Below are 10,082 nucleotides of genomic sequence, written 5' to 3'. Positions count from 1 at the left end.
GGCTTTTGGGCCTGTGATGGGAGGGGCTGCCATGAAGATCTCTGAAGTGACCTGAAGACATTTTCCCCATTGTTTTGGCTAACATTCAGCTCCTCATTACTTATGCAAATTTCTGCAGCCAGCTTGAATTTTTCTCTTGAAAATGGGTTTTTCTTTTCTACTGCATGGTCAGGCTGCACATTTCCCAAACTTTTCTGCTCTGTTTCTCATTTAATTATATAAGTTCCAATTTCAGATCATCTGTTTGTGAACACATATGATTGTATGTTTTCAAAAAAGCCAGGTCACCTCTTGAATGCTTTTCTGCTTAGAAATTTCTCCTGCCAGATACCATAAATCATGTCTCTTAAGTTCAAAGTTCCACAGATCTTTAGGGCATGGGCAAAATGCCACCAGTCTCTTTGCTAAAGCATAGCAAGAGTGACCTTTACTTCACTTCCAAGTAAGTTCCTCATATCCATCTGAGTACACCTCAGCCTGAACTTCATTGTCCATATCACTATCAGCATTTTGGTCAAAACCATTCAACAAAACTCAGGAAGTTCCAAGCTTTTACACATCTTCCTGTCTTCTGAGCCCTCCAAACTGTTGCAGCCTCTGCGCATAACCAGTTCCAATGTTGCTTCCACTTTTTAGGAATCGTTATAGCAGTATGTCACTATCCTGGTACCAATTTTTTGTATTAGTCTGTTTTTACACTCCTATAAAGAACTACCTGAGACTGGGGAATTTATAAACAAAACAGGTTTAATTGACTCACGGTTCAGCATGGCTGGGGAGGCCTCAGGAAACTTACAATTATGGCAGAAGGCAAAGGGGAAGGAGACACCTTCTTCACAAGGTGACAGGAGAGACAGAGAGTTGGGAGGAACTGCCAAATGCTTTTAAACCATCAGATATTGTGAGAACCCACTCACTAACGTGGAAACAGCATGGGGGAAACTACCCCTATGATCTAATCACCTCCCACCAGGTCCCTCCCTTGACATGTGGGGACTGTAATTCAAGATGACATTTGGGTGGGGACATGGAGCCAAACCATATCAGATGGAGAGTGGTGGGACAGAGGACCACTTCTTTTAGGCATAAAGCCTTGAAATTATTTCACTTTTACACTATGAACAAGAGTTCAGCAGGAAGTTATAAACCGTGTTGAATGTTTCTGAGAAGCTGGGTAACGTAAGAACAGAAAATGCATTATTAAACAATGAGAGATGTGTTTGTTTATGTTGCCTTCACTAGAGTGGTGAAGGCCAAGGCCTGATTTCTGTGGATTGAGGAGGGAACAGGAGATAGGATAATAGAGGTTGTAAGAACACATTAGCTTTTCCTCTCTTCCTCCCTTCCTCCCTTCTCTCATTCCCATTCTTCCTTTTTTCTCTTTTCTTTCTTCTTTCTCTAAAAGATTAAATATATTATAGTATGGTTTCGTAAAAATGATCAAGTAAAGATGAATACATTAATAATGCAGAAGATAGGATGCCTATAAGGAACAAAATTCCTTGAATGGTTGACAGGGTCTGGGATCCACTGAAGAAGTGCAGGGGTTGGCCTTAGATATAATGCAGGGAGAGCTCATCCCTTTTAATAGAGGAAGATGGAAAGACTGGTACATTGGATTGTAGGAGGATGTATAAGGATATCAGTTAGGTGTTAAGAACAGAAAGACTGAGTTAAAAGTGATTTTACAAAAGAGGAGAATATTTCTCCTTTAAGTAAATGTTCAGGTAGGCAGTCTAGAGCTGATATAGTGGCTCCATACTCAATTATCCAGTCTCTATGTATCTTGTTGCCATGCCAACCTCAACATGCAGCTTACACTTGCTGACCTGAAAGAGAACTGTTCCATCTCCTGCTATCATGACTGAATACTAGCCAAAGGAAAAAAGGGGGAAGTGGGAGGGGAAAGCACATACCTTTCTTAAAGAGCACAGCCTAGAGATTGTCCCTATTCTGCTCATATCTCACTGGCCATAATTTAATCACACCACTGCAAGCTACAGTGGGGGCTGGGAAATTTGGTGTTTGAGGGGACGACTAAGCATCCAGGTAAAAATGTTATTCTTGTGAAAAGTAGAGAATGGATGTTGCGGAGTGGCTAGAAGCCTCTGCTACAAAAGATATGGTGGTTCTTTTCTGATGGCTTTTAATTTCTCAACGAAAAGTGAGTTCATCAGCTGAGTGAAAGGATGAATGAGACTTGAGGAGCAAGGAGAAGAAGCATCATAGTCATTTGGAAGAGTGAGTTAAGTAGGGAACTGTAGTAAGATTGTCAGACAGTGTGAAGGGATTACTTGAATCTTGTGAACAGAGGAAATAGTAGAATCAGTTTATCCAGACTCCTGCTGGAAGCTTTACATATTCAGAGAAAAATGTTATTGGAAGAAACTCTGACATAATGCTATGCCTGTGATTAGGCAAACATTTCACTGGACTTTTACTGCCAGGACCATCATTTAGTGCCAGAATGTCTAGAGAGCTCTAAATAAATATATTCAATTGGCTGAGAAAATGTGTCCATGGCTTAGGGAAGGGCATGTTTGTTTTCGTAATCTGTAAACACGCAGATTATGAAAGGGGTTAGTGATCAGGGCCATCTCCAGAAGCTGTCAGGTTTCCTTCGTGAAACTCTGTGATTTGGGCTGAAGTAGGTGTTGGAGAGGCAGCTACCATGTGCATCCAGATGGCCACTCGTTTAATATGTTACCATTTCTCGTTATTTTCTCAGGATAGATAGCCAAAGTGAAACCCTGGGAGGTTTCTTCATTTTTCTTGTCACAAAGAATTGGTAATTTAGTAGTCATTGGAGTTTGTAATAAATAACCCACATTGATTTCTCTGTTCTGGAATGATTTTGCTTTCCTCCGTCCTGGAGCCCTGACGCTTGACCCAGGAGGCAATGCTGGAAAATCATTTACAAAGTGGCATAAACTCCCTTACTGCTTTGGATATAAATCCAGGCAGGAGGGGGTAGCTCTGAGGCAAGAGATCTAGGACTTCTAGCCCTTGAACTTCCAGCCAAATACATCTTTTCCAAAGGAGTGAATTCAGATCCTTATAGCACTGGCAGCAGGGCATGACCATGGAGAAGCTGCTGTGCTTCCTGGTCTTGACCAGCTTCTCTCATGCTTTTGGCCAGACAGGTATGGTCCACCCCAGGCATTGGGAGAGATTTGATCTGAGGTATGGGGTTGGGTGAACAGAATAGTGGAAGATTCATCATGATGTGTGTGTGTGTGTGTGTGTGTGTGTGTGTGGTGTGTATGTGTGTGTAACTGGGGAAGGGGTCAGTTTCTCAATCTTAAACTCTATAAGTTAGTGAGGGGATAGATCTTTGTGATCTGAGAAACCTCTCATATCTACTTGTTTTTCTGTCTCACAGACATGTCCACAAAGGCTTTTGTGTTTCCCAAAGAGTCGGATAATTCCTATGTATCCCTCAAAGCACAGTCAACGAAGCCTCTCAAAGCCTTCACTGTGTGCCTCCAAGTCTACACGGAACTGTCCTTGACCCGTGGGTACAGCATTTTCTCTTATGCCACCAAGAAACACGCTAATGAGATTCTCATATTTTGGTCTAAGGGTAGAGGATACACTCTTACAGTGGGTGGGCCTGAAGTATTATTCGAGACTCCTGAAGTCACAGCTCCAGTACACATTTGTACAAGCTGGGAATCTGCCTCAGGGATCGTGGAGTTCTGGTTGGATGGGAAGCCCAGGGTGAGGAAGAGTCTGCAGAAGGGATACACTGTGGGGACAGAGGCAAGCATCATCCTGGGGCAGGATCAGGATTCCTTCGGTGGGGGCTTTGAGACAAATCAGTCCTTGGTGGGAGACATTGGAAGTGTGAACATGTGGGACTTTGTGCTGTCACCAGATCAGATTAACACTGTCTATGCTGGCGGGACCTTCAGTCCTAATGTCCTGGACTGGCGGGCACTGAAGTATGAAGTGCACGGTGAAGTGTACACCAAGCCCCAGCTGTGGCCGTGAGGCTGGGCTGTGGGTCCTGAAGGTGGCTCCCAGTTTCTTTACACCACATGGGCCCCACATCTCTGTCTCTGGGCCTTTGTTCCCCTATACGCATTGCAGGCCTGCTCCGCCTTCCTCAGCACCTGAGAACACAGGCAAAGCGTCTGGCCTGGGACCTCGTGAACTACGCTGGGAAGCTGTGTCCAGGAGAATCAGAATTTCAGGTGTTTTGTTTTCATTTTTATTTCTTTTTAAGTCAGACAGATCTTGGAGTTAATTTCTTACCCTCACATAGATGAGAAAACTGAAACCCAGAAAGGAGAAATGATTTTTTTTGTTTTTAAAGTCACAAGGCAAGAACATCTCTGAGCTGAGAAGGAAGTACTGGTCTTCTATTTAATTTCCTGCCCAGGACCTCCAGAAAGCAGGAGGGCATTGCCCACATTCACAGGGTTCTTCAGTCTCAGAATCAGGACATTGGCCAGGTCTCCGCATTGGGTCCAGAGTGCTCATGATCATGCCATGGAACTGCTGGGCCCAGGTCTCCTGAAATGGAAAGCCCAGCAGCACTACAGATCTCCTCCACATTCTCAAAGCACACTGGAGAAGCCATCAGAATTGCCCGAGCAGAGAAGGTCTGCCTTTTTCCAGAGCAAAATGAGGCATGAGGTATAATATGTTGTTATTGCCACGAACGTGCATGAAAATGGTTTTTGCTTGAGTGCAGTGCTTTCTTAATTTTATGGTTCTTCTGGGAACCCCCCACTTTCCACATGAACCTTGTGGGGCTTTGAATTCCTTCTTCATGCCCGAAATTCTCAATATACCCAGGATGCAAGAGTGGATGTGAGACACAGGGCGTCCTGTCAGAGTAGCCCATCTCCCATCTCCCCAGCTCCCTATCTGGAGGTTGTTTTTGGATATTAAATGTTCCTAGCAGGACCAATTATAGTCTTCCCAAGGATTGAGTTATGGACTTTGGGAGTGAGACATCTTCTTGCTGCTGGATTTCCAAGCTGAGAGGACGTGAGCCTGCGACCACCAGTAGCCATTTTGTTTGCCACATGGAGAGAGGTTGTGGGGACAGAAGCCAAACTGGGAATGGAGGAGCCCAGGGATTGATATGTGATGGAGCCTTGGCCACATAGAGCCTCTGAATCAGCCTGTCCGGAACCACATCTACACCTGGACTGCCTAGGTCCATAAGCCAATAAAGCCCCTGCTAACTTGAGTGAGTCCAAGCTGTTTTCTGATGGTTGCTTTCGCGGTTGTGATTAAATTCTCTGATGACCTTTGAAACCAAGTCTGCGTAAGTTTACACTGCCCATTACAGGACAGATCCATGGCACTCTAACCTGTCTGAGAGCCCCCTGCAGGGATTGCCTCTGACAAGCACATTCCCTCTTTTGAGATAGCTGGCCATTCCTGTAGTGCCAGTTGTGGGGGGTTTAATACTCTCATTCTATCATTATTCCAGTTTGAGGAACAAAAGCTAAAGATCATTGCGATCCATCAATCTGCTGCCAGGTTCAGTGACTGGAATGCACTTGCCCTGGTTCATTCAGGTTCTCTGTAGAAACAGACCCCTCAAAGATGACGGCTGCTGGCTTCCACCAGAAGTGTCCTTCAACATGGTCTTTCAGTACTAAGTGATCAGTAGAAGTTACTGCCTAGAAACCACAGCCAGGAATGAATGATGGGGCTTCCTGTGTATTAAATGGTTATCTAGGGAAGGCGTATGGTAAGCTAGTGAAGCACAGAGGTTCTGGAATCAGACTGCCTAGGCCATATCCTGGCTTTACAACTTACTAGCTATATGACCCTAGGTAATATGATCTCTTTATGTCTCAGTTTTCTTACCTACAAAACAGGAGAAATAGTAATTAGCTCAAAGGGTTGCTATAAGAATCAAAGAAAATCATGTAAGCAAAGCACTTAGTACAGTGCCTGGCACATGGTAAACTATTTTAGCAGTTTTCTGCTATTGTCTTTATTAAGCCATTTTGTATTATATCCATAAACATAGGCTCATTATATGCCATAAAAATACAACTTGGTAGAATTTGTCTCAGTTCGCAGTAGTTGAAGTTTCTCATTGACTAAGAATTAAGTTTAGAATGTTAGAAAGATGAACAACACATCTTTGAAACCATTATTTATGAATATTGACTTCTCTCATTGACTTTTGATGACCATTTGTAAGCATAGAAGTTAAGGACACATTCTCAGACAAAAATGAGAGTGCAAATGTTATCTGTTGTCCAATTCGGGCAGATCCATCCATCCTCACATTCAGCTAAGCAAAAGAGAGGACTGACACTCTTTTCCAGTTAAATAATCCAGATATGTCTTAATTATAGAAGGCCATCCCAACTCCCCAGGGATGTGGGTTGAGCTAATATTTTCTTCAGAATTCAATTACTTGTATCTTATTATATGTGGTCTAGTGGACAGTCTCTGGCCTTAATAATTTGAGCCAGGAAAATTTTAACAGCTGGTATTTGCATTCAGAGAACGTTAAAAAATATTAACAAAGCATTTGTAGGATGTTTAAATTTAAGCAATTTAGCCTACTGGTGGATACTTCAATGTAATCTTGTTGGAAAATGTATTTCCAGGTAACTGGTGAATTGTCATACCATAAAGAGCTATCAGATGTAATCCAATTAAATGTTAGATGACATCTGCCAAAAAAGATGATTCTGATGTGGGCATGTTGGTTCTAAGCAATGCTTTTTTTGTGTGTTAAATGGAGAGTAAGATCAAGCATCCACCGTGGCCACTTCTAGCTGATACTAATGAAGCCACGTCATCAGCACCGGTTTTCTGTTAGAGTAGGAACTATGCATCCAATTTTTGCAGAAATAGAACCAGGCCTCAAGGAATGAGTTAAAGAGATGTAAGGCCAAATGGTCTATAAAACCTATAATAGAAACGAGGTGAAAGAGGGGTGGTGGCCCAGTGCCTGAAGAGATATTGTAGCGCATTTATAGGCCAAATAAGAGAAAGTAGACCAATACTATGAATCAGGGATAATGGAGGCTGCTACTTGATAGAACACGTTCTTTTTGGAACTGAAAATAGCCATGTTGCTATAAGCATTAGGGCCAGGCCTGATCCTAATGTAAGTGCCTTAATGTGGGATGCAACATAGAAACCTAAAATCTCCCTGTGTCAGAAATAAATATTAGCTCATTGGCCAGGCAACAGACCTTGCACACTCTCCAAAAAGAGGTGGTCATGGAGAGAGCATGGTTAAGAATGGGCTGCATGTAAGGCCAGGTGAGTGGAGAAGCCATCCCTGTGGGGAGAGCTGGTCTATCCAGGCCCTGGAGGAGGGACTACAGGCTGCCTCAAAAGCGAGGCTGGGATTTGATGGAAATGGATTTGGAGCCTCAGCCTACAAAATAAGTAGAATGTTAAATCTGCTATATTCTCCTCATGCTTTCACTATTTGATGTGCCCCAGGGAAGCAAAGATTGACAAAGAAAGCAAATAACTCTAGATGATTAAACACCACCACCACTATCACCACCTAGAAAAAATTTCCAAAATATGGATTTCTGATCACTAGAATCCCAGGGAAAAGAGAAGCACTGCTTTGATTTCTAGGTAGTTTTATCCTAGAACAACTGCCCGGTAGTTTCAGATGGGTTGTCATAACTTGCCTGGATTCCTTATTTTCAGCTCCCTGCCTCTATTTTATCTATGCATCTTTTCATTTCTTCTGTACTGGAATGCAGGTTAAGTGAGCTTGTTAGCCTCTTCCTTCACAAAATGGAGACTCCTAGCTCAAATTTCCTGGATCGCCTGGCCCAGTGATAACTTATAGTCTGCTGATTACAGGCATCCTTGTCATCTGGGTGTTTGAGTATGGATTCATTGACCCCAGTCCTCCTCGAGTAGATTCTCTGGGGTTAGCACTCAGGAATGTGCAAGATCACAAGCCCTTTTATACTATGTGCTTGTAGAGCCAGCATTTTAGTGTTTTCCTGACAGCTCAGATTTCTTATCTCAGGGACATCCCTGCCTCCCACTAAGCTTGTGGGCAGGTGGTCACCTTTAACGAAGCATCTAGTGCATCTGTACTCAGGTCATCCCCTTGGCCTTCCTCTGGTACATTCTTTCAGGACTCATTCAGTGTGGACCCCTCTGTCCTATGTCCTTTATACACAGTTAATAGATCTCACAAAGTTTCATCACTGCCCCCAGGATGATAATTGCTTAATCACACAGGGAAGATCACACACAGTCTTCAAACAAACAAAACAAAACAAAAACATCTTACACTTACTGAGCTCTTACCATGTGCCGGGTACTGTTCTAAGTCTTTTAAAGATATTTACTTGCTTAATGACAATTCTATGAGGTATGTAATATTTTATAGTCCTCATTTTACAGATGAGAAAACAGATTTGGAGAGGTGAATTAACTTGTTCAGAGGTAGACTTTGAACCTTGGCAGCCTGGCTACTCAGCTCTATGGTTTTTTTTTTTTTTGAGATGGAGTCTCACTCTGTCACCCAGGCTGGAGTACAGTGGAGTGATCTCAGCTCACTGCAACTTCCACCTCCCGGATTCAAGTGATTCTCTTGCCTTAGCCTCCCGAGTAGCTGGGATTACAGGTGCCTGCCAATGCGCCCCGTTATTTTTTTTAGTATTTTTTTTAATTTTAGTATTTTATTGTATTTTTTTTAGTAGAGACGGGGTTTCACCATCTTGGCCAGGCTGGTCTCAAACTCTTGACCTCGTGATCCACCTGCCTCAGCTTCCCAAAGTGCTGGGATTACAGGTGTGAGCCACCACGCCTGGCCCTCAACTCTATGCTTCTAACCACTGTATTCTACTGCCACATGCAACAGAAACTTACACCCTGCATTTATACCCATGGTGCAAGTGGGAGGGTGTAGGGGTGTGTATTTTTTTCTTATGGGAAAGCCATTCCAGGATGCCATATGTTCGGCGTTAGCTACCATTGCGGGTCCACTGACAATCACCCTACCTTTTTATTTTGTCCTATGTGCTTAGGAGAATGGCTTGCACATAGAAATCCTATTCAGCCTTAGCATAAATACAATTGTCAAAGTTCTCCTCCGACCTCCATCTCTTCTACAGTCACGCATGCCCCTAGACGCAACTTCACATCCTAGTGGCATTCACCAAAGGCATAGAATCATACGAGGGACTCTCTAGGCTAGCAGTTCTCAACTTTGATATGAATATGGGAACCACCTGGAGAGCTTTCAAAAATCCAGTTGCTTAGGCCATAACCAGATAATTACATTGGATTACCTGGTGGTGAGACTCAGGCATCATGATTTTTAAAGCTTAGTGATTACAATGTACAGCCAAGTCTCCAACAACAGAGGCTGAGGTGTCACTCTTGTAGGGCGAGTGGTAGTTTAGAAAAGAGGTGCCACTCTTGTAGGGTGAGTGATAGTTTAGAAAAGATTGCAGAGTCACAGCTGTGGTCCCTGACCGTTCATGTGGTTATTTCTGACGGATATGCCCCTTGTTTCTTCATTTTCTTATGTTATAGTGGTTTCAGTTTGAGTCAGGGGACCATACCAAACTCCATTTGAGCACTGGAGTGTGGAGTTGTAGCTCTAGGATTAAATAAAGTGACAGCTCTGTATTTAGTGTGTTCTTATTTATTCAATAAAACCTCACAGTGATGACAAACATTGTTTTAGAGTGTTTTTCTTTTTCCCCACTTGATACTTTGTATCTCTGTAGTGTGGGGAAACCAAATGCCAAGAAATTTAGAAAAGCTGAAATCCTTAAGTATTTTTATCAGAGCATCACAGATGTAAGAGGAAGAGAGAAGAGGCTTTTCAAAGAAACATATCTGACGGAAGGGTAAAGGTTGCATTGCAAGCTTATTACGCTTCTCTCCTGATAAGTTCATTCAATGCTCTGTGATATGCTGCAAACACTTACAGAGCTGCACGGACAGGTTACTGGAGCCGGGGTGGGTTGTAAAATGGTTTGTGGGAAGGTCTTTCATTCTCGCTCTCTTGCTTTAGCTCTCGCTCTCTCCATCTCTATTTCTCTCTGCCTCTCTCTCTCTTTTTCAATTTTAGGTCTTCTTTACAGCATATCCATTTTGGA

The 10,082-nt window shown here is 43.0% G+C and overlaps 1 protein-coding gene and 1 long non-coding RNA gene across 2 annotated transcripts; both read left to right on the top strand.

The window, feature by feature from the left end:
• Positions 1-2,945: 2,945 nt before the first annotated feature.
• On the top strand, positions 2,946-5,207 carry CRP (C-reactive protein). The gene is made up of 2 exons (XM_032260789.1): positions 2,946-3,143; positions 3,383-5,207. The coding sequence occupies exons 1-2, from the start codon at positions 3,077-3,079 to the stop codon at positions 3,991-3,993; spliced, it is 678 nt and encodes a 225-aa protein (XP_032116680.1). The 5' UTR covers positions 2,946-3,076; the 3' UTR covers positions 3,994-5,207.
• A 3,511-nt stretch (positions 5,208-8,718) lies between these two features.
• LOC116538408 lies at positions 8,719-9,653 on the top strand. The gene is made up of 2 exons (XR_004263631.1): positions 8,719-9,345; positions 9,385-9,653. It is a non-coding gene; the product is annotated as an uncharacterized LOC116538408 (long non-coding RNA).
• Positions 9,654-10,082: the final 429 nt, after the last annotated feature.

The sequence above is a fragment of the Sapajus apella genome, unplaced genomic scaffold, assembly GCF_009761245.1.
Source record: "Sapajus apella isolate SASKATOON/1434 unplaced genomic scaffold, GSC_monkey_1.0 scaffold119, whole genome shotgun sequence".
NCBI classification, from domain to species: Eukaryota; Metazoa; Chordata; class Mammalia; order Primates; family Cebidae; genus Sapajus; species Sapajus apella.
Note: the sequence above shows the minus strand (reverse complement) of the source record. Positions and strands in the feature narration are given on the sequence as shown.